General features: G+C 37.9%; 4 protein-coding genes across 6 annotated transcripts; all 4 read left to right on the top strand.

Moving 5' to 3' along the window:
• Positions 1-91: 91 nt before the first annotated feature.
• On the top strand, positions 92-1,406 carry LOC130985821 (cytochrome b561 and DOMON domain-containing protein At5g47530-like). 2 transcript variants are annotated; one of them, XM_057908963.1, is made up of 3 exons: positions 92-498; positions 567-815; positions 881-1,406. In XM_057908963.1, exons 1-3 carry the CDS (start codon positions 310-312, stop codon positions 977-979), a joined length of 537 nt encoding a protein of 178 aa, XP_057764946.1. In that variant the 5' UTR covers positions 92-309; the 3' UTR covers positions 980-1,406. The 2 variants fall into 2 exon arrangements, with proteins under 2 accessions (XP_057764946.1, XP_057764944.1); XM_057908961.1 differs by having other exon boundaries at positions 874-1,406.
• A 7,347-nt stretch (positions 1,407-8,753) lies between these two features.
• Positions 8,754-9,591, top strand: LOC130985819 (uncharacterized). Its single transcript, XM_057908959.1, has 3 exons — positions 8,754-8,862; positions 8,951-9,058; positions 9,137-9,591. Exons 1-3 carry the CDS (start codon positions 8,779-8,781, stop codon positions 9,518-9,520), a joined length of 576 nt encoding a protein of 191 aa, XP_057764942.1. The 5' UTR covers positions 8,754-8,778; the 3' UTR covers positions 9,521-9,591.
• Positions 9,592-11,655: 2,064 nt separating this feature from the next.
• LOC131025491 (stigma-specific STIG1-like protein 1) lies at positions 11,656-12,024 on the top strand. Its single transcript, XM_057955286.1, has one exon. It carries the CDS (start codon positions 11,656-11,658, stop codon positions 12,022-12,024), a length of 369 nt encoding a protein of 122 aa, XP_057811269.1.
• Positions 12,025-12,408: 384 nt separating this feature from the next.
• Positions 12,409-15,279, top strand: LOC130985818 (protein THYLAKOID ASSEMBLY 8-like, chloroplastic). Of its 2 annotated transcripts, none has more exons than XM_057908957.1 (3): positions 12,409-13,065; positions 13,749-14,139; positions 14,856-15,279. In XM_057908957.1, the coding sequence occupies exons 1-2, from the start codon at positions 12,664-12,666 to the stop codon at positions 14,136-14,138; spliced, it is 792 nt and encodes a 263-aa protein (XP_057764940.1). In that variant the 5' UTR covers positions 12,409-12,663; the 3' UTR covers position 14,139; positions 14,856-15,279. The 2 variants fall into 2 exon arrangements, with proteins under 2 accessions (XP_057764940.1, XP_057764941.1); XM_057908958.1 differs by having other exon boundaries at positions 12,479-13,047.
• The last annotated feature ends 5,859 nt before the right edge of the window (positions 15,280-21,138 follow it).

Here is a 21,138-nt window from a genome sequence, read left to right as displayed (position 1 = left end):
TTATTTGGGTAATTGAGGCATCAGCTGAAAAGTGTTGAGACCCTAAATTAGGAAATTGAAGGAAAAAGAGACGCTGAAGATTGGAATAAAATCAGACAGCATTATGAGCTAAATGATTGGCTGACAAACATCTTCACTCTCTTACAAGCAAAGGATATATTCTTGTACGACTAATTTTATTCGAACCGACCATAGACCACAGCCACAATACAAAAGCTACAGAGCAGCACAAGGATGCTTTACACAGCAGCAATTGTCAATACATAGTTGTGTTCAAAGTTTATAGAAAAGGCAACACACATATAGCTCATGAACTTCCCTTGTCTCCTACTACTAGTTTCCATAATCTGGTGTGCTGAGACGTCTTCTTCCAATGAGTCCCTTCACCAGGAAACTGATGACAACCACCAACAGCAGGTCGCATCTCTGGAGAATCGAAGCAACGGGATCACTGCAGGCTGGCAGTACCACTACTACAAGCATCATGCCTTGAGAACAGTAAGATCAATCTTCCTTGTTTGCATACACCAACTCAACCCCAATCTATCTATGCATGAATGACACAGGTTCACGGAACTGTAAACATCGTGGGGTGGGGAGTCCTGTTGCCGACGGGTGTGATCGTGGCGCGCTACTTGAGAGAATCAAGAAGCAACGATTGGTACAATCTTCACATCATAACGCAGTTCTCGGGATTCCTTCTGGGCACGCTCGGATGGGGTATCGGAATATCTATCAAGAACCAAGCTAAACAACAGCGTATGAGCACGCATGGAATTCTTGGGACTCTAATATTTGCATTAGCTACTCTTCAGGTGATTAAACCACATTAATTCATTAGTGTGGTTTTAATTGTCTCTCACATTACATCAGTTGTTAGGCATATGTTTGCTGCCTGATGAAGAGCACCGGTGCCGGAGATATTGGGTCATCTATCACAACGTTGTGGGATATGCCCTCATTCTTCTCATCATTGTAAATATATTTCAAGGTATCGGCAATCAGAAGGCGCCCAAGACATGGGATTTGTTTTATGGTGCTGTTTTGGGAGTTTTGGGTATGATTGCTCTAGCTCTCCAAATTCTCAGATGGATATATGCATAGATTCTTCACACCAAGTTTAACATAGCTATTTTGATTGGATGAAAGCTTATTTTTTGACATATAATAAATAATAATCAAAGAAACAGAGGAAGCAGAGCAATCAATCGTATGGCGGCGGCGCTCGGTGGTCCGGCGATAGGCCAATAGAATCGATTATTTATTTGTTTTATAATCTCCATTGCAAATTAATCAGATTCATATTAAGCACTATTGACGATGGGATCCAATGTAATGCCAAAAAACGGCAAATCAGTGCCGGTCTCCAATTTCAGTTTTCAAATGAATTTATGATCTTTCACTTTTGTTCATCTTCAATCAATTTGACAAAACTTGTACTCCTCCCCCTCCCTCCGTCCCAATATTTTTGGGCATAGAGATTAAAAAATATATAATTAGATTTAGAAGATAAATTTTTGGGCACGAGGATTAAAAAATATGTAATTAGTAGATAAAGTGAATTGATGAAAATTATTTAAATATTAGATATAGAGAAAGAATATATTATCAAAAAAATTTGAGACATTTGTAATATGGCATTCCATTATAAAAAATGGGACGAAGGAAATACAAATTTTGGTGTATATAATAATAAAGGAATTTAACACATCCTAATATTAATATGGAATCCCCTGGTTCACCGTGTCCACGCTGAAAGTCAATCTTATGCTCTACAGAGTGAAATGGCAAACCTATCACGCCTCCTCGCCATTTCCATCACCGAGTACTATATAATTTTGTGTATATGAGTTATGGGTTATCTTTGTTCATGTATTTTATGTATTTGTTCATGATTATCGGTTGTCACAAAAAGATGCGGTTCTCACCTCATCCTTTACCTATGAGTTATTATTTATATTTGCATTAAAATTAGTTAATATCGGTGTTAACTCTCTATAAAATAATTATTAATGCATTTTCATTAAAAAAAAAAACAAAAGATAAATTAAAGGTGCAAGTGAAGATACCTAATATTTTCGTTCATATGCCAACCTGAATAGGGTGGCTTAAAATTGGATATGGTCAACTGTGATGCCTAACATTTGTTGTCCATATTTTATAGCTTTGTCAAAGTTTGATCTGTCGAACACTATAAGTGGCATTGTACCAGATCTTTTTCGATTATTGTCAAGTCAATTTTCCAAATTTGAAATCTCCATAACACACATAACAGCTTTTGTCAACGCTTGCCAACTGATGGTCTCCTAGTTAAGATAAACCACAGAAAGTTCCAAGTATAAATTACATACTTTTATCATTTGTTATTAAATTGTTATTATACTTTTGATCTTTTCAATTATTTGTACTCTTTTATCATTATATTGTGTTGTGGTGGACTTTAATAACAACAAAATAAGCTACTCAATTAAATGGTAAATAATAAGAATTGGGCGCGTGCGCGGTATATTCTCTCACTAAAGCCGGGCCGCGGGGGAAACACTTCGAGCTTGGGGCCACGGCATCGGGTGGGGTGGTGCCAACAGTGGGGGGCGTAAAAGACCCGCTGTAGATGCTCTAAGTGAGATTCAAAGAGAACTTTTGAACTTCAAGTTTTTCGATTAAGATTACAGTGATAAGTGAAGATTGTGGATGAAAATGACAACTTTGGCAATGATGATATACAATTTCGGCGATTGTGTAGAATAAATTATGAGTACGTGCATGTATATGGAAAATGAACATTTCATCTATTTATAAACAAATGTAAGCTGAAATAGAATCATGGTTTTAGGTATGTTATGTATTGTTTTCAAGGATTCATTCGTCTTTTCTTAGTTCACGTGTAGAGTATTTAGCGATTATGCTAATTAAATCCGTATCTTGGAGATCTTCATATCAATGGCCTCACTTATCTTGGAGATCTTTATACCAATGGTCTCCCTTATCTATCTTTTTGTGGCGTTGCTGCATTCTACCAGGATCGTCTATATCACTTTTGACTTGATATCATTTAAGTCATCAAGGAAGTGTTTACTTTGCATGATTGAGTATTTTTATCCTTACACTACAAAAAAACGCGTTTTTACCGGCGAAAACTACCGGCGGCTATTTTGCCGTCGGTAGATAACGGCGGCACGGCGGCGGCAGTCCAGGCGACCCGAACTTTCGAATTTACCGGCCATCTACCGACGGCAAATTCCCCGCCGTTAGCTAGCGGCGGCGACGCCGCCGTTAATATTAAAATACGCATTAAATAATTTATTTTATAGATTTAACGGCGGCAAAATTGCCGCCGCTAGCTAGCGGCGGCATTTGCCGTCGGTAACCGTTTAAATATAGGGCAGCGGGTTCCTTCTTTTTTCAGTTTCTGCGCCGCACACACACACGAAAATCCACCCCCCCCCCTCCCCTGCCTGCTGCTGCTGCTTCCGCTGCTGCTTCGCCGCCGCCGCCGACCGCCGCCGCCCTAGCAGGTATCTCTCTCTCTCTCTCTAGATCTATATATATATATATATATATATATATATATATCTCATTAATTTTAATTATATATATATAATTATATAATTTTCACTTATATTATTTATTGTAGTTCGACGACCTCGTTTCACCGCCTTCTTCACGACACCCACCGGAAACCACCACCGTACGCTCTCTTATTTATGTATTTAATTATATATTAATTAAATAGATTTATTTGTTATATATAGTTAATTAATTTATAATTGATTTTGTTTATAACTAAATTATATGAAGCATGATTAATTTTAAATTATATTAATCTATTTAATATATGTTGTTAGTTTAATTTTAAATTATGAAGCATGATTAATTTTAAATTATATTAATTTTAATCAATTAGTTTAAGAATTGTTTGTTAGAATAATTTATATATGTTGGATAATTTTGTTAAATTAAATGTTATGTGCTATGTGTTTATGAAATGTTATATTATTATATATATATATATATATTGTGGGATAGATTTAATCAATTTCTTAAGGATCTTCTCCCTTTGGGATAGAAATTGATTATTTCTTAAGGATCTTCTCCCTACAAATGATTGTTTTTAATTTAATTACCATGATTTTTATTGCTTTTATTTGTATTGTATTATTGCTTCGACATTGGGGGGCCGGGTAGACCTAGTATAGGCTTAGTAAATTAGGACCACTATGGTCACTATAGTTGCTGGTAGAGTCGAGCACTTGGTAGTTAGGATAGTGGGGTTATGCTGTCGAAATTTTGTTAGATTTCAAGTAATTTATTATATTTTATTTGTTTTTTTCAATTAGAATTTGCAAGAATGAGTGATAATCGTACGTGGATGTACGCGAGATACAATGATCGTACCGCATTTGAAACGGGGCTTGAGTTTTTCCTTGAGTGGGCGTTCAATCAAACGGCGTACACAGATGGACAAGGTAACATTAGGTGCCCGTGTAAGAATTGCAAGAATCAAGCGTATTTAGATGTACCTACGGTCAGAGAACATGTTAGTAGGCGTGGATTTGTCCTGAATTACAAAGTTTGGGTTTGTCACGGGGAAGCACCGCTGTCTATGCCGAGAGAACATGCTATAATGAATGAGGATGATGGATTATACAATAACTACGAAAGGATGGTGCATGACCATGCTGGACCTAGTAATTATCAAGATCCTCCAAATCTGGAGCAGCCGCCCAATAATGACGCTCAACAGATTTATAACATGTTGGATGCAGCGGATACTCCATTGTACGCAGGATGTGACACGTACACACAATTAAGTTGGATGACTCAATTCATGAGCATAAAGACTGAAAGCCACATGTCAGAGAGGACTTACAATCAGATGTCTTCGATGATGAAAGCTGCTTTACCAGAGGGTAACAACTGTCCAGAAGACTTCTATAGTACGAAAAGAAATCTACGTGGTTTGGGTTTGCCAGTAGAGAAGATCGATTGCTGTGTTAATAACTGCATGTTGTATTGGGGGGAAACTAGTGAGCTACATAGTTGTATGTTCTGTGACCAATCACGATATAAGGACAGCTTGCGTGCATCTGGGAGTCGCAGAAAGAAACAAGTGCCCGCCAAACAGATGCACTATTTTCCCTTGACGCCCCGATTGCAGAGATTGTTTGCATCTCCTGCAACTGCTGAACATATGCGGTGGCATGCGACCTCCACAGACGATGGGATAATGCGCCACCCGGCCGACTTTCCGGCATGGAAACATTTGAATTCAGTCTTTCCTGGATTCGCCGATGAGATCAGAAATGTGAGATTGGGCCTCTCTACAGATGGTTTTGCCCCATTTGCACAATCAGGGCGTCAATATTCTTCTTGGCCAGTTATTGTCACGCCGTATAACCTGCCTCCGTGGTTGTGCATGAAAGAACAATTCATGTTTCTCACAGTCCTCGTGCCTGGCCCATCAAACCCAAAGATGAAGTTGGACGTATTCTTACAGCCATTGATACACGAGTTAAAATCTCTGTGGGAGGTTGGTGTGAACACTTACGACATATCGTTGAAGCAAAATTTCCAGATGCGAGCAGCTCTGATATGGACTATCAGTGATTTTCCAGCGTACGCTATGTTGTCTGGGTGGGGTACAGCTGGGAAATTGGCATGTCCACATTGCATGGAGAATACAGAAGCATTCACTTTGCCGATGAGTGGAAAACAATCGTGGTTTGATAATCATCGGAAGTTCTTACCTCCTAACCATGTGTTTAGGAGAAACAAAACTTCATTCTTGAGGAATAAGACATGCAATGTTGGTCCACCAGAACAAAGATCAGGAATACAAATCTTGAATCAAATCGAGGGGTTAGGCTTCGTGAAGGTTACCGAAGACTTCGATGACAGGAACGCTCAACTCGCCAAATATCAAGATGTAGGGTGGAAAAAGAAAAGCATATTTTAGGATCTACCCTATTGGAGACATCTTTTGATTCGACATAATCTGGATGTCATGCACATTGAGAAAAATGTGTTTGATAACGTGTTTAATACTGTCCTGAATGTGAAGGGGAAGACAAGATACAGAAAAATCTAGAGAAGAATTGAACACCTTCTGCAAGCGGAAAGAGTTGAAGAAAGTGGATGGAACTCGAGGGTATCCGAAAGCATGTTATACGCTTGACAGGGAAGAGAAGAAGATCTTACTCCAATGGATCAAGAGTCTTAAGTTTCCCGATGGGTACGTGTCAAATATTAGTAGATGCGTTGACATGAACGCCCTGAAGATGCACAACATGAAAAGTCACGACTGTCACGTGTTCATGCAAATCCTTCTGCCTGTTGCATTTAAAGAACTTCTTCCTAAGAATGTTTGGGAGGCAATTACAGAGTTAAGTTTCTTCTTCAGAGAATTAACATCCCGCAACGTGGCCATATATGACATGAGAATACTGAGTGAGAAGATAGTTGTTACTCTTTGCAAACTTGAGCGTATCTTTCCGCCTAGTTTATTTGATTCAATGGAGCACCTACCAGTTCATTTGGCAGATGAGGCACGATTGGCTGGTCCAGTGCAATATCGGTGGATGTATCCTTTTGAAAGATATTTGAGGACATTAAAAAATCATATAAAAAACAAAGCCAAGGTTGAGGCGTCCATCGCCAATGCATACTTACTTGCAGAAATGTCAACCTTCTCTTCGTTTTACTTTGAAGATCAAATATCTACAAAGTGGACAACTTTGCCTCGCAATATTGAGATGCCCGTTGCTGAAAATGATGATCCTCTTTGTCTCGCCATATTCAAACCTATTGGGCGTTCACTTGGCCGAGGGACGAAGAGATACATGGATGAGCGCGAATGGCTTGCTGCACACATGTATATTTTGAGCAATTGTGCAGAGGTTGCAGAGACATATAGCAAGTGAGTATTCTCGTTCAATTTACGTATAAGAAGTGTTCATCATATATAGGTGTTAACATATTTATTTGATTCTTTGTATCCAAGGATCTTCAAGGAGGAAAAACGATATGCAAATCCTTACATGACTGATGCAGAGTTTGAAGTCGCGTTTCACAACGAGTTTATTGTGTGGTTTAACCATTACGTAAGAGACGATAAATTTATGTTAAATATACATTTACTTACTCTAAAATTGGCTAGCAAACTTAAATGATATTTGTGTGAAACAGGTTTGTCGTCCTTGTAACGACGAGTTAAACCCTTATATTAGGTCGCTTGCAGCTGGACCATTAAGGGAGATTGAAACATACTCCGGCTATTTCGTAAATGGCTACAGGTTTCACACAACTGAGCATGATAGAGAGAGTGCGACTGTGAACAGTGGCGTTTGCATAAAAGGCTCGGTCTATGGTAGTGATAGAGATGTGCTAGACTTTTATGGGCGTCTGCAAGAGGTTTGCGTGCTGGAGTATCCGGGGTATCCAATTAAGCAGACAGTCTTGTTCAACTGTGAATGGTTTGACTTGTCGGCTCAGGGAACTTCTATTGATACAGACTTCAAGTTAGTTTCACTGAACCACACACGAAGATATAAGAAGTATGATCCCTTTGTTTTGGCGAGTCAAGTAGTTCAAGTGTTTTACTGTCCCTATCCCAGTACGAACCAATCAAAGAAAAATTGGTGGTCAGCATGCAAAGTCAACGCAAGATCAAAGGTTGAAGTGTCTACTGCAGCATCTACATCAACATTAGATCAACCATTTCAAGAAGAAGTGGTTACTATTATGCCTACTCACACAAGTGTAGGCATTGAACAACCACTTCTCCTTCATCCCCTCGGTGGAGTCGTTGAGATTGAAGATGACGATGAAGCAGAAGACGATGATTCCCCGTTGACATCTAACGATAGTGATGATGATAGTAGTGATGCTTATGAATAAATGTAAATGCACATTTTGGTTGAATTTGATTGCAAATTTGTTATATTTGTTAGTTACTGTTAATGTTATGTTTCGCTATATATTTGTTAATTTAATTGTATGCAACAGGCATCATGTCTACCTCTCGAGGTTTCTTGGGATTTGGGAGGCGATCTGGCGTTAATGCGCCAGAAGCTACAGCAGATACATCTGATGGGTCTGGGACGCATATTTCTGGGACTCCCGAGACTCCCCAGGCTTCTAGTAGTTCACGGGCTAGAAGGCCTAGGGGCCCTACAGCTGCCGCTATCAGAGAGAGAGAGAGAGGTTAAGGCACCTGATGGGAGGACGGTATTTCAGAGGCAACCTACGACTGGGTAAGTACATTAGTTAAAATTACTGTTTCTCGTACACCATGATTAAGTGACAAAATTACTTGTACACAGTGTTTTGTTGGAGCCCACTGGCCTGTCCAAAGCTTGCACGTGCACATTTAAGATGTTTGAAAACCCAGGCGGGTACACATGGAAGTTGACGCCCCCGGCGATGAAGGATAAATTTTTTGATGAATTACAGGTACAATTAAATTTATAATACATATAAATATATCATATTAAATTGTTAAAATGTTTGATATTAAATTAATTCTCTTTCTTTCAACAGAAAGAGTTTACGTGGCAGCCCGATGATGAGCGTGACGTGAGGAAAATGTAGGAGACAAAAGCCCGCAAAAGGTACTCCGACATGATGAGCGACTACAAGACAGATCTCAAGCAGTGTATCAGCCAAGGGAGAGAGATGTCTAGGCCCGTCTGGATGACTCCCGATTTTTGGACTGGACTCCGGGATTACTGGCATCAGCCCGAGGTTGAGGCTGTTTCAAATCGAGCTCGTGCAAATCGGATGTCCGAGCCCGATGGGGAGGGTACAGGGATCAGTAGGCACGTGGGCGGGTCCCAGTCGACTCGTATCCTGCAGCAGTATATGGTATGTAATTAACAAATAATTAAGTATATAAATTAAATTAATATATTGACTAATATAACTTATTTATCTTATATAAATGCATCTACAGAGCTTGGATCCTGGTACTCCCCAGGATGCACCGAACTATGCCACCTTCCTCCGCCTCCACACGTACGCCGACGGAAGTTATACGTCGGAGAGAGATGCTAGAATCGACGTAAGTGTTTAAGTTTATTCAAATATTTAGTGAATGTATTTATTTTCTAACAATTATGCATTGTTATGTATGTATTAGGCCGAGGTTCATCGACTGGCCGCTGCCACAGGACGACAGGAGCGGCTAGACGAGGTGTATTTGGAGATGGTGCAAATTGATAGGTCACGGATCTACGGCGTCGGGAGTGCCGGGCAGAGTCAGGCTAGTAGGGGGTCTATCCACAGCACAGGCAGTTCTGCGGTGTCTCAGCAGCTTTATGAGACACGGATCTCCACGCTGGAGGAGCAATTGGCGGCAGAGCAAGCACAACGCCAACAGATGGAGGAGCGCATGGCGGCAGAGGAAGCACAACGCCAACAGATGCAGGACCGCATGGCTCAATTGGAGGCGTTTATGAGGATGTATAATGCTCAGCCACCTCCACACCCTGATGCCGATGATGATGATGATGATGATGCTTAGACTTATGTTTATGTTTTCAAACAAAATTACATTTGCACTTTCTTTTCAAATTTATGTTTTATTGAACTATATATTTCAAGTGCTTTAATTATTAAAATTATATATGTTTTATATATTTATGGCAATGATGATGATGATTGCATTTAACATAAACAAATAAATTCAAATCACATTATAATAACCAAATTAAAACACTTTTGGTGTATTAATGTTAAAAAAAAATTAATTAATTAATTAATTAATTATTAAATATTAATTAAATATTTTACCGAAGATAAAAATAAGGACCGAAACGAACTCGCTCACTAATTAACAATATATTTAAGGTATTATCTCCACATATTCAAAGATTATAATTATATGAGTGAGTATATAGCATTTAAATGAATTAATAGATGTAGATATATCAATAATACGAGTGTTTTGTACTGGTGATCACTCGAAAAGAATTTCAAAGTTAAGCGTGCTTGACACAGAGCACAAGCAAGATGGGTGACCCGCTGGGAAGTCGGGTCGCCGACTGGGAAGTTCGTCTAAAGTATGCAATACCGTATAAATACGGAAATAAATTGTGGATATACAATATACAATAAAATAAATAAATAAATAAATAAATAAAATAAAATAAAATAAAAAACATTACCGTGGGCAAAACGCCGTCGGTAGTTACCGACGGCAATTTTCCCTCGGTAAATACCCGGCCATCCTCCGGCATGACCCACCGGCCGGCGGTAGCTTGTTACCGACGGCGATTCGCCGCCGCTAACTAGCGGCGGTAATCGCCGTCGGTAGTTTTCCGGCAGGGTCAGCCGGACTCCGGTGGCTCTCTATCGACGGCAAAATAGCCCTCGGTAACTAGCGGCGGTGTCTGCCGCCGCTAATTCTCCGGCTAGGCTCCGCCGTTTAACGGCGACAATTCCGGCGGCATCGCCGCCGTTAACTGCCGACGGCGGATGTTCGCCGCCATTATTGTCGTTGCCGACGAACCGTTTAGCGGCGGGGGATTGCCGCCGTTATCGCCGCCGGTAACACTATTTACCGGCGGCCGTCTTTTGTTACCGACGGCATTTAGCCGTCGGTAATCAACGCTTTTTTTGTAGTGTTAAGAGTAGTGTTACTCCAATGCACCCTTTGATGGGATAAGAGTTAAACAAAACTAGCTTGGAGGATAAAAATAATCAAGGGCATTGGGATATCCCAAAGTTGCAATCCATCAAAGTAAACAAGGGATTAGCCTTACTAGTTTTATCAATCAAGGCTTATCCACCAAAGTAAACACCCTCCAATAGGTTAATAATTATCTTCCTAATTCATATAGTTATGGGTATTTTGGAAGATCTATTAGATTGTTTAAATTAGCGCAATTGTTAAACGCTGATCAATATTCACAATATTTGCATACGTACAACTCTAGCTGAGAATTTTACTATTTTGGTGTGCAGGATTTTCTGTTATGACTGAAATTTTAACCTTTTATCTAACAAATAAGGAAAGTTCTTTTTGCATTTTCGAAAATTTACAGAGGATATATTTTTAATCAATGATAATTAGTAATTCAATTCAATTTATACAATGCTAATAGTAATGTCGGTATCCAAAGCTTCATCTTCAATGGCAGCATAACATATTCTGATAAAGGCATGAAAAGCAAGTGAAGGGACATGAACAGAGGAAGAAACTCAATGTAAACGTGGTCCAAACCATAAATTTCAATTCTACCTCTTGGGTTTTACAATGGTTGAAACTTATGAAATAGATGCTACCAAAAGGCCATAACATAAGTGTATCAACATCCACGGAAAGGGCAGAAGAAAAAAAGAAGGCGTTAAGCCATCCCTCCACTTGATGACTTCCCGTACACAAAATCACACAAGCAAGTACACGAACAAGGAAATCTCAAAAATGTGCAGCACATAACAATAACAATAATATCAATAATAACAAAAATGTTACTATCATTATTTGACATTCATGGAGTGCCTAAAATTAGATGACACATTGACTCCACATGCGGCTGTTGATTAAAGACCCTTCCACTAACAAACGAAAGTATACCCCTATATAAAGCACCCTCTCCCACATCACAACTCATAATCAGGAAATAAATCATATATACATATAGTACTGTGTCAGAAATGAAGTGGCTTAAGTTGATAATGTTGTTGGCAATGATAATTGTGGTATTGGCTGAAGAGGAGGAGGCGGCTTCGCTTCGCGGGGTGAGCCGTTTCCTGGCACAAAGGAGCATTAAGTGCAACAAATACCCCAAAATATGTGGCGCCAAGGGCAGCTCCGGGCCCGACTGCTGCAAGAAAAGATGCGTGAACGTTGGTGCGGACAGACTCAACTGTGGGAAGTGCGGACACAAGTGCAAGTTTTCGGAGATATGTTGCAAGGGGAAATGCGTCAACCCTTTCACGCATAAGAAGCACTGTGGAGGCTGCGGCAACAAGTGTGATCAAGGGACCAAATGCACCTACGGATTATGCAGCTATGCTAATTGATTCCATTCATTACTGAAACCTATTTGATTGCATGCTTACCCATTGTTTCATTTATACTAATTTTTATTACTAGTACATACAGATTTTGTGGTTTTTCAGCTATGGATGTTTTTGTAACCAATAAAAGGAAGGAAGAGTATTCTATTTGTTAGATTGCTTTTCATTACTAATTTATTCTTCTATGGAAATGTTTAAATTTTGCATAACCCTTATGGCAGAGTTTTTGTTCGTGTTAAGTGAAGGTGAAATTTAGTCACGGGATAGGTTAGGAACGTACAATAAATTTATCTACTCGACAAGCAACTGAAGTCTCAAATTTTACATTAAATAAAATATTTTATTGAAATTTTAAAAGTAAATTTTACTTTTTTTTCGGACGTATATTATCTTAAAATTCTTTGAAAATTTCTCCTAAAATCTCATTAAAGTTAAAATCGGGTATTACATATGAAGACTTTGCCTTCCGAAAAATTAAAGGGCGACGACAAACGGAGATGTGGGCATCTCTTAAAACATTTTTTCAAGGTTAAAATTTAACTTTCATTTTATAAATCGTAGAATTAACGATCGGTTAAAACCCCAATTCTTGTCCTTCTCTTAAACCCTTCCTTCTCCCGTAGCCTCCACTCCCGCCGGAGAATGCAATTCGCCGGCATATTGTCAAGATCCAGCGCGCGATGTATCGCTGCCGCATCCCTATTAGCCAATCACTTGTTATTATCGAAATCCCTCCGCAGCTCCATAACCCCTCTTCTATTTTCTCCATCGCCACTACAATCAACCATCAGCAATGGATTTCGGCCGAAATGGGGCTGCGACCGGGCCTACCACGACGGCAGGCCGAGAGGCCCGTTGTGGAGAGGGAAGAAGCTCATCGGGAAGGAGGCGCTCTTCGTTATCTTAGGCATGAAGCGATTCAAAGACGAAAACGAAAAGCTCGATAAATTCATCAAGACGCACGTACTCAGGCTTCTCAAAATGGATATGGTTGCCGTTCTTACTGAGCTCGAGCGCCAAGGGGAGGTATCTCTCGCCGTCAAGGTGAATTTAGCTTTCGGTTGTACCTCGTGCTTTGCTGGTTGTCCATTGTGCTGTCACCGTTGTACCATGAATGCTTGTGGTTTCCTCGTGCTCATACGTCAAGCTGTCCAGCTAAAATGGTTGTCTATTTGCATTCTGATGTGCAATCCACATGTTTCTATATTAATTGTGTTCATGCTTGCTTGGTTTGGCTTGCATTTGTTAGTTCAACAACTATGATTTTGTCTAACCTGACATATCTATTGATTTTGAAGCTACTTAATTTGTTAAAGTTAATATCTTTACCGTATATAAGTTCAAAGGCAAAAACTTGTGTTCATCCAATCCCCAATCAGGTTTTATTAATCTCAATTAGGATTTATTTATTAATCTCAATTAGGATTTAATTAGGGTGGATGCACTGGAGTCTGCCTCATGTTCAAATAGTGAGGAAACAGAGAATAGAAAATTGGACGGAATAGGAAATGACATTGCTTCTGTAAGTTTATGTGCTTATGATCAAATAGTGATGAAACAGAGAATAGGATGCGCTGCTAATCAAGTTCATGGACTCTGTTTGAATTTCATGTTGGTGGAATGGATTTTGCCGATGTGCTGTGCTGCTTTGTTAATTGATTTCCATTTTATATTGGCTTCTCTTTTTGCCATTTCACTGACCACTCTGTAATTTGTGGTATTTTCAGATGTTTAAGGTGATTAAAAAACAAGTCTGGTACAAACCTGATGTTTACCTTTATAAGGATTTGATTGTTGCATTGGCTAGACGGAAAAAGATGGATGATGCAATGGATTTGTGGCAAAGTATGAGACAGGAAGATCTATTTCCCGACTCTCAAACTTACACGGAAGTTATTCGTGGTTTCTTACAGTATGGTTCTCCTGCCGACGCCATGAATATCTATGAGGATATGAAAAAGTCTCCAGATCTTCCCGAGCAATTGCCATTTAGGATATTATTGAAGGGGCTACTTCCGCATCCCTTGTTGAGGAACAAGGTCAAGCAAGATTTTGAGGAAATTTTTCCTGATCAACGTGTTTATGATCCTCCTGAGGAGATTTTTGGATTACGATGAGGTTCGTGCTTGGTCACTTTTGTGGTACATTATGTTTATGTTTTTTAGCTTCTGATGAGAGGATTTCGCTGCATTTTTCTGATAAACCCCCCAATTGAGAAGGCTTTTATCCGAAAAGCTTTCATTCGAGATATCCTGAAGTTTCAATAAATCTTAGTAAACAAGGGATTAATCTTATTATTTTTATCTATCTAGGCTCATTCTCAAATGTAAACGCCCTCTAAGAGTCTAAGACACCTGGTATTTTGTTTATAAAAAAGTTATGTCTGCTGTAACTATCTTATACGTATCACTTTGTATGAAGTTTTTTCAGTTTTGAAGATAATGAGTATGCAAGACCTGAAATGAAAAAAAAATGACATAAACTTGGACAAGGTAGCGAAAGTCAAATTAGTTGCTTGATTTTTCAAGTCTGAGGTTGTCAGCCTTGTTTTCTCTCTCACCTTTTTTTCGTGCCCAGTTACCAGATCCCCCATCTTTTGCTCATTTGTATGCATCAAGGATTCTCTCATTCTTGGGTTTGTTTCTCCCTTTCATAAATGAGATATAATCTCAACTCGAACTGGACAGAAATAATTCTAAAGGAAAGTAGAAATTATATACAAATAGGGCAAGTAATATATGATACATGACCAGAGTGATTAGTTCTGAAGCTTTGTGATTATGTATAATTTGCTTGTGGCTTCTATTCTAGTTACTGACTGTATTCGGGCTCAGGAATTTGGAGTGCTCTATTCTGCTGCTGGAAGTTGAACCTGCTTGAATCCGACCAAGTTGTCCTCAGTTGTGCATATTGGAGTCGAACCTACTCCTAATCCATTACATTATGCGAACAAGAAGAATCTTTGCTCCTCGAATGAATGAGTGGATCCAGGTGTTGCCTTTACAATATTTTCGCCTGTGTATTTATTTAGGCAACATCGTGAATTGCCAACTTCTTTCTGCTACAGTATAGAGGGGCGACCCAAATCGAGACGATACTAAAATAGCAGTAGCTGATTTCAAATGGTTCCATTTGCTGTGAAAAATGTTTGGCGTGTGATTATGTTTCCTCCTTGTAATCCTGTGTTCACCAATACTCAAAAGGCAAAGCCCAAACATTGAATAAAGAAGAAAGAAAGCATCCTTTCCTTTGCCAAAATGGAACAAGCAAGAATTGCTTGAGCTTATAATATATACCGATAAAAAACAAAAGGAAAAAAAAAGAGAGAGAGAGAGGGGGGAAGGTTTAGGAATGGCGAGGAGGAGGCAGAATAGACAAGGTGGAAGTGAGCAGGAGCGATCTGCACAAGGGGCAGGTGAATTGGCATGTGTCAAGCCATTTGTCCATGCATTCCACGTGAAACGTGTGGCCACACCTCCCTAATTTGTTAACCAAATCCTTGTTCTGGAACTGGACTAAGCAAATGGAACACATTTGGTCTTCGTGGAAGTGCAAATCGGAAAAATGGGAAAAGGGGAGATCGAGAGTGCAGGAGGGAGAGTGGTGTGAAAGTTGACGGTGGGGGTTGATGAGGAAGGCCAGGATTTGAACAAGTAATTGAGTTGTGCGGTGGAGTGGGATCCATATGCAGGTGTAGAGGAGGAAGGTGAGAGTGCATAAATGGGAGTCTGCATACATACAAATCATTTTCGATGAGCGATGGAAAATGGGTTGAGTGCTGCTTACCTTTATATACAGCAGCACGACCAATCATGCTTCCCAAGTCAACTGTTATTTCTTGGGATTTTCAAATATCATCTTTATGGATTTCCCAACACTACTACTTATACCTTTTTGACTTTTCGTGCTCATCAGACCCTCTACATCTTATGTAACACATCTTTTTATTTTATTTTATATACATCTTATGGAGTATATGTTATCCTAGTTTATTAATTTTTTACGGTTTGTATAATTTTTAACACTTCTAGATTTTTTCCAATAGTTCGAGTCTTTTTTTTTTTTGAAACAGAAACGATGCAATTTATTGATCAAGCCATATCATCAACAATTACATCATTAAGCCAAACTGGAAAATCATGTTCGAGTTTGATGTGTATGTTATACTTTTTTTTTTTTTTTTTGCAGTATACTGTATACATAGATCCTAAAAATTAAAACGTTATTTCAAAACACAAGAACTGGTGGTGGCCAAAAATTCACGATTTTTTAGACTAGCTAGCAATTTGACACGATCCTTAAAATGAGTTTTAATAAAGGGGTAATTGCCCCTAAATACATAAACTTTTACATATTTTCGGAATTGCACACCATCTTTAAATTCTGCCCCACAATACATAAACTTTGAGATTCTTCTGTTTTTTCCCATGACACCGGAAACCATTAAATGGAGAGATGACGTGGCTGCCGGAAATCACACATGGATTCGCTGCTCTGTTTTGCCCCTATGCCCTGCCCAGCGCAGCTCTGCTTTGCCCCTAGAGCGTTTTTATTGGCTGAAGCAGTCCCTGATCGCGGCGTTCCCTGGTCGGCGACAAGCAGAGATTGGGCAATTAGGGCTCGCAAACTTTGGTTCTTCAAACTTTTTCAGAGGCTGCCCCTGGTCGCGGCCCTCTCTTGGCCGACGGCGGCACTCCCTTGGCCGACGACGAGCAGAGATGAAAAGGGTAAACTGCTTGGGGAAATTATGGCTGGAGAGGGTGAATTTTAGGAAAATTAGGGCTGAGAAAAGAAATTAAAACTTATTTTTTTTTTTTCAAGTAGGAATCCATGTTTCACCTGCGAATCCACGTGTGTTTTCTAGCAGCCACGTCATCTCTCCATTTAGTTGTTTCCGGTGCCATGGGAAAAAACAGAAGAATCTCAAAGTTTATGTATTGTGGGGCAGAATCTAAAGAGAGTGTGCAATTCCAGAAATATGTGAAAATTTATGTATTTAGGGGCGATTACCCCTTTAATAAAATTATCAAATATTACGTCCCCAAATTTTCTTTAGTAGTTCGTGTCTGGATGAAAAAAATTAGGTTCGTTTTGAAACTTAAATTTTATGAATGGTTGGAAACTTTTAACTCACATTATATGAATATCCTTCCATGTGACGGGGTAAGCTTGAAACCTTTAAACAAGAGAAGTTTAAGTTTGGTTGGAATCTAATTCTTTTAATTATGACTCACTTTACAAATCATAGGAACGGCCTCCTCTGAGGCAAAGTGGGCTTGAAATCCCAAACTTCTAAATTGAATAATACTACTAGAGAATAGAGATACGAAGCTGATGTACCCCGTTTATTTGGCACAAAGTCCTCGATAAATAATCTGATTCCAAAATATTAAATTTTTGTATTTAATTAAATTTTTATCAAGTATAAAAAATAATAAGAATCCTAAAAATAAAGAAAATAGTGTAACTTTTCAAGATTCGTATTCACTAGCTTTTCTTAGATGTTCTTTTTTCTCATTCTCGACGTATTTAATTTTTTTTTATCTTATTAAAATACAAACTATAATTTTTATTTAGTAGGTGTTTTGTGTTTTGTATTATTATTATTATTATTATAAAGAAATCTGAATTTAATTTTAGAATTATGAATCATATAATTATAACAACATTAATGTACATTGTTGTTACTAAAAAGTGATTACAGAATTTTTTTATGTGTGTTAATTACAATTTAATATTGATTAATTATATTTAATTAAATGATACAAATTCAAAATCCTAATAGTTTTTTTTTTTTTTGGTATTTTCAAACATAAAACAAGGAATCTTTTAGGATTTATTTTTCACAAAATTATTCTTACATGAATAACATTATCAATTAACATTACTTTCCTATCAAACAAATACGAGTTTCAGCAGAAAAAAATGACGATGGATATAATTTTTCTTTAACAAATATGTTTCTTTATTGTTTGTGGCAAAAATACTAACTTCTGTACCACTTCTGTTCGTAATGTCAAGTGTGCTATGGTATGATCTACATCTGATATTCTATTAGTGTGCCTTATTTAATCGTCATCTGATCTTCTATATTCACTTAATTCTATATTGTTAATTATACGTGTGATCAAAATCAAGATTAGTATTATGGTACCATATGTCCCAAATACATATTTTTATATAATTTTATTGATGTTTAATGATGTTCCCAAACTCTTTTTTTTTTTTTTAAATAGTCCAATTTTCTTCTCCAATAGTGTTGGAAGCAACCGATATGGCATTTAAGTATAAGAATAGAATCCATGGGATTCCTCCGGTAAAGTTTCGGTGATAAAGAAATATGGAAAATTGAATCAAAATTATACCCACCAAATCAGGGAGATTATATGAATCAAAGTGGAGGATTGTGCCAACTATGCTTATTTAAGGCTGCCATGATCCACCCTTGCAAATAATACTTGCTTCGTATTTCGATCTTTTTAGTTAAAAACAATTAACCAACCACGTGCCATTTTGTGGAAGCCGCTTGATTTAAGCTGTAAGTCTCTTATTCTTATTTTTACAACGCGGCAAATTCATTTTCATGATACGATGGGATTCAGTTTAATTTTGAGGCTGATTTTATTCTCTTTGATGCAATAAATAAGCAGATTTTTTCTTTTGCTTTGTTATTAGAGAGATTATTATGATGTGGCAATCCAGTTAGGTTTGTGTCCGCGATATCCGGTGCGTGTTTCTCTCTCTGTCTGCCAACGTTTGATTTAAATAAGATTTTTTGGTGTAAAGATCGTGACTAATTATTTGATTTGGTTGTGATTTTGCTATACGGATTACATTAATCACTCGGATTGCTCGTGCATGAGCAGCCCGTACAGGTTACTTATTATAAATCGGCGGTGCATTATGCTTGCTTAAGATTTGTTAAAAAGATATATAGGGTGCTTCAAATAAATAATCAACTAAAAGTCAATTTGCACTATTAATCTTCCTCAGAAACAATCAGCTACCCTCATGGGCAAGCATAATGTGTCCACCACTGATGTGACAATTTTAAAATTATCTTACTCTAATTAAGATTGTCAGTTTGTCACATCAGTGATTAAGATCGTCACATCAGTGGTGGACACATTATGATAAAAAAAACTGATAAATATTACTCTAATTTAAAATCAAAAGGCATAATTAAAAGAAAAGCAATTGAATTAAATAAAAAAACTGATAAAATTCGGAAAGACTTCTGAATGAACAACTTGAATTTTCAATCTTTACAAAAAGATATTTGCAAAAAGATAAATATGGGCTTTAAAAGTTATGAAAGCAATAAATTCTAAAACTAAAAATTGAAAAGTATGAAAAGATGGTAAAGAGATGTGCCTAATAGGCCAACAAAAAGACTTACATATATGCACACGGGAAAAACACAATATAAAACTAAAAAATACAAAGAAAAACTCGAATATAACTCAATCTCGGACGAAAACGGTGACCAACTCCGTCTCCCACCGTTTTTGTTCATGAAAAGTGCGAAAACGGCGCACGCCATTTTCGTTTCCGTTTTTATCAAAATTTTCAGAGTGAAAACAACCATTTGGGAGCAAAAACGACGATCATCATTTTTGTTGCCGTTTGCACTGATCCACGCGAGTTTCTTGTTTCAATTACATGTTTTTTCGTTTGAATTCTTATTTACGATCTGTTTGCGTTTACAAATTCGTATTCGGACGACCTACAACTTTCATTCGGACCATGTTTTTTAATTCAGCTTCAATATTTTTAAAAAATCCATCAAAGTATGAATAAGTATCGCATTTCACAAGATAAAATAGTTTTAGCACAAAATAATTATCAAATACGTAATTCCCTATAAAATTGACATTACGATAATATTAAAAATTATAGAAAAATGAGGGTTATCAATATCATTTTCCAGTTACATATAATTACTATTATGAAAACAAATGAGATGTCGACATAACAGTAATCAAAATAAAGAAAAGTGTACATGTCGTTAAGATGTCTGAACTATAAACGTGATTATTAATTAGTATCAAAAGTAGATTAAATAGAAAGGATATATTAATATAGGGTTAATTGCCACTAAATTCATATACTTTTTTAAAATTTGGAGTTTTTTCCATGAAAAAAAAAATCTGAATTAGAATCCATGAAATGAAAAATCGATAGGAATTTTCCCTCGCGTTCGATTTTTCCCCCAAACTTAATTCGAGCTGGCAGTCGGAGATCCAGCGTGTCTTCGTCGTCCGTTCAATGAAACGATATGATGTCGTTGACATTTAAATAAAACGACGTCGTTTTAAGCGTGGCTTTGGACAAATTAACCCAAAATTAAGGGTTTTCCTTCATTTTCAATTTTCGCGTCCGATTTAGGGTTCTTAGAGCAATTTCAACAGTAATTTTTCGGCAATTTGGGCTAAGAGCAATTTCAACAGCAATTTTTCAGCAATCAAAAATCCATCGAATTCTGAGAAATTTCCAGGAAATTTTCATCGCACTGCTTCACGATCTCCTCCTTGAGTGAGTCCCGCCGCCGCACACCGCTTGCGCGTCGTCGCCACACCTAGGGTTATGTCCTGCAAATAACTTCAATGGAAATGGTCCTAAATCTAAGCTCCTCTCTCTACATAGCAATGTCACCGGCGACAGAGCAACCTTCGGTAGCCATTGCCGCCTCAGAATCCCGGCGTGCGTCGCCGCCGGTTATAGATCCAGCCTACTCTCGTCGTTCTCTCTCTCTCACAGATCTTTCCTTAAATCTAGAAATTGACACTCTCATATGAACAAAGTCTTAAATCTGGAATTAGGGTTTTTTTTTTATTTTGTAAGAATTTCAGAGGCTTTTCGTTAACATTAGGAGAAATTAGAGGAATTGCAGAGGTGAAAAATATTTCTTATGTGGCAGCTAAGTCATACATTTATTTTAACATCTGGAATAAATGTGGACACATGTGATCAGAGTCATTTCGGCGATGGCCAGAAAACGGGCGTGGGGTAAAATTCCTATCGATTTTCCAATTCATGGATTCTAATTCAGATTTTTTTTGTCATGGAAAAAACCCAAAATTTGAAAAAGTATATGGATTTAGCGGCAATTAACTC

The sequence above is a fragment of the Salvia miltiorrhiza genome, chromosome 5, assembly GCF_028751815.1.
Source record: "Salvia miltiorrhiza cultivar Shanhuang (shh) chromosome 5, IMPLAD_Smil_shh, whole genome shotgun sequence".
Classification (NCBI taxonomy): Eukaryota; Viridiplantae; Streptophyta; class Magnoliopsida; order Lamiales; family Lamiaceae; genus Salvia; species Salvia miltiorrhiza.
The sequence above is the reverse complement of the archived record's forward strand: the minus strand, read 5'-3'. Positions and strand labels throughout refer to the sequence as shown.

Coding starts and splice junctions, on each gene's coding strand:
- LOC130985819 (XM_057908959.1), top strand. CDS start 8,779: ATGTCCGAGCCCGATGGGGAGGGTACAGGGATCAGTAGGCACGTGGGC. Junction 8,863..8,950: donor GTATCCTGCAGCAGTATATG/GTATGTAATTAA, acceptor ATGCATCTACAG/AGCTTGGATCCTGGTACTCC. Junction 9,059..9,136: donor AGAGAGATGCTAGAATCGAC/GTAAGTGTTTAA, acceptor TGTATGTATTAG/GCCGAGGTTCATCGACTGGC.
- LOC130985821 (XM_057908961.1), top strand. CDS start 310: ATGAACTTCCCTTGTCTCCTACTACTAGTTTCCATAATCTGGTGTGCT. Junction 499..566: donor AGCATCATGCCTTGAGAACA/GTAAGATCAATC, acceptor TGAATGACACAG/GTTCACGGAACTGTAAACAT. Junction 816..873: donor TTGCATTAGCTACTCTTCAG/GTGATTAAACCA, acceptor ACATTACATCAG/TTGTTAGGCATATGTTTGCT.
- LOC130985818 (XM_057908957.1), top strand. CDS start 12,664: ATGCAATTCGCCGGCATATTGTCAAGATCCAGCGCGCGATGTATCGCT. Junction 13,066..13,748: donor AGGTATCTCTCGCCGTCAAG/GTGAATTTAGCT, acceptor TGGTATTTTCAG/ATGTTTAAGGTGATTAAAAA.
- LOC131025491 (XM_057955286.1), top strand. CDS start 11,656: ATGAAGTGGCTTAAGTTGATAATGTTGTTGGCAATGATAATTGTGGTA.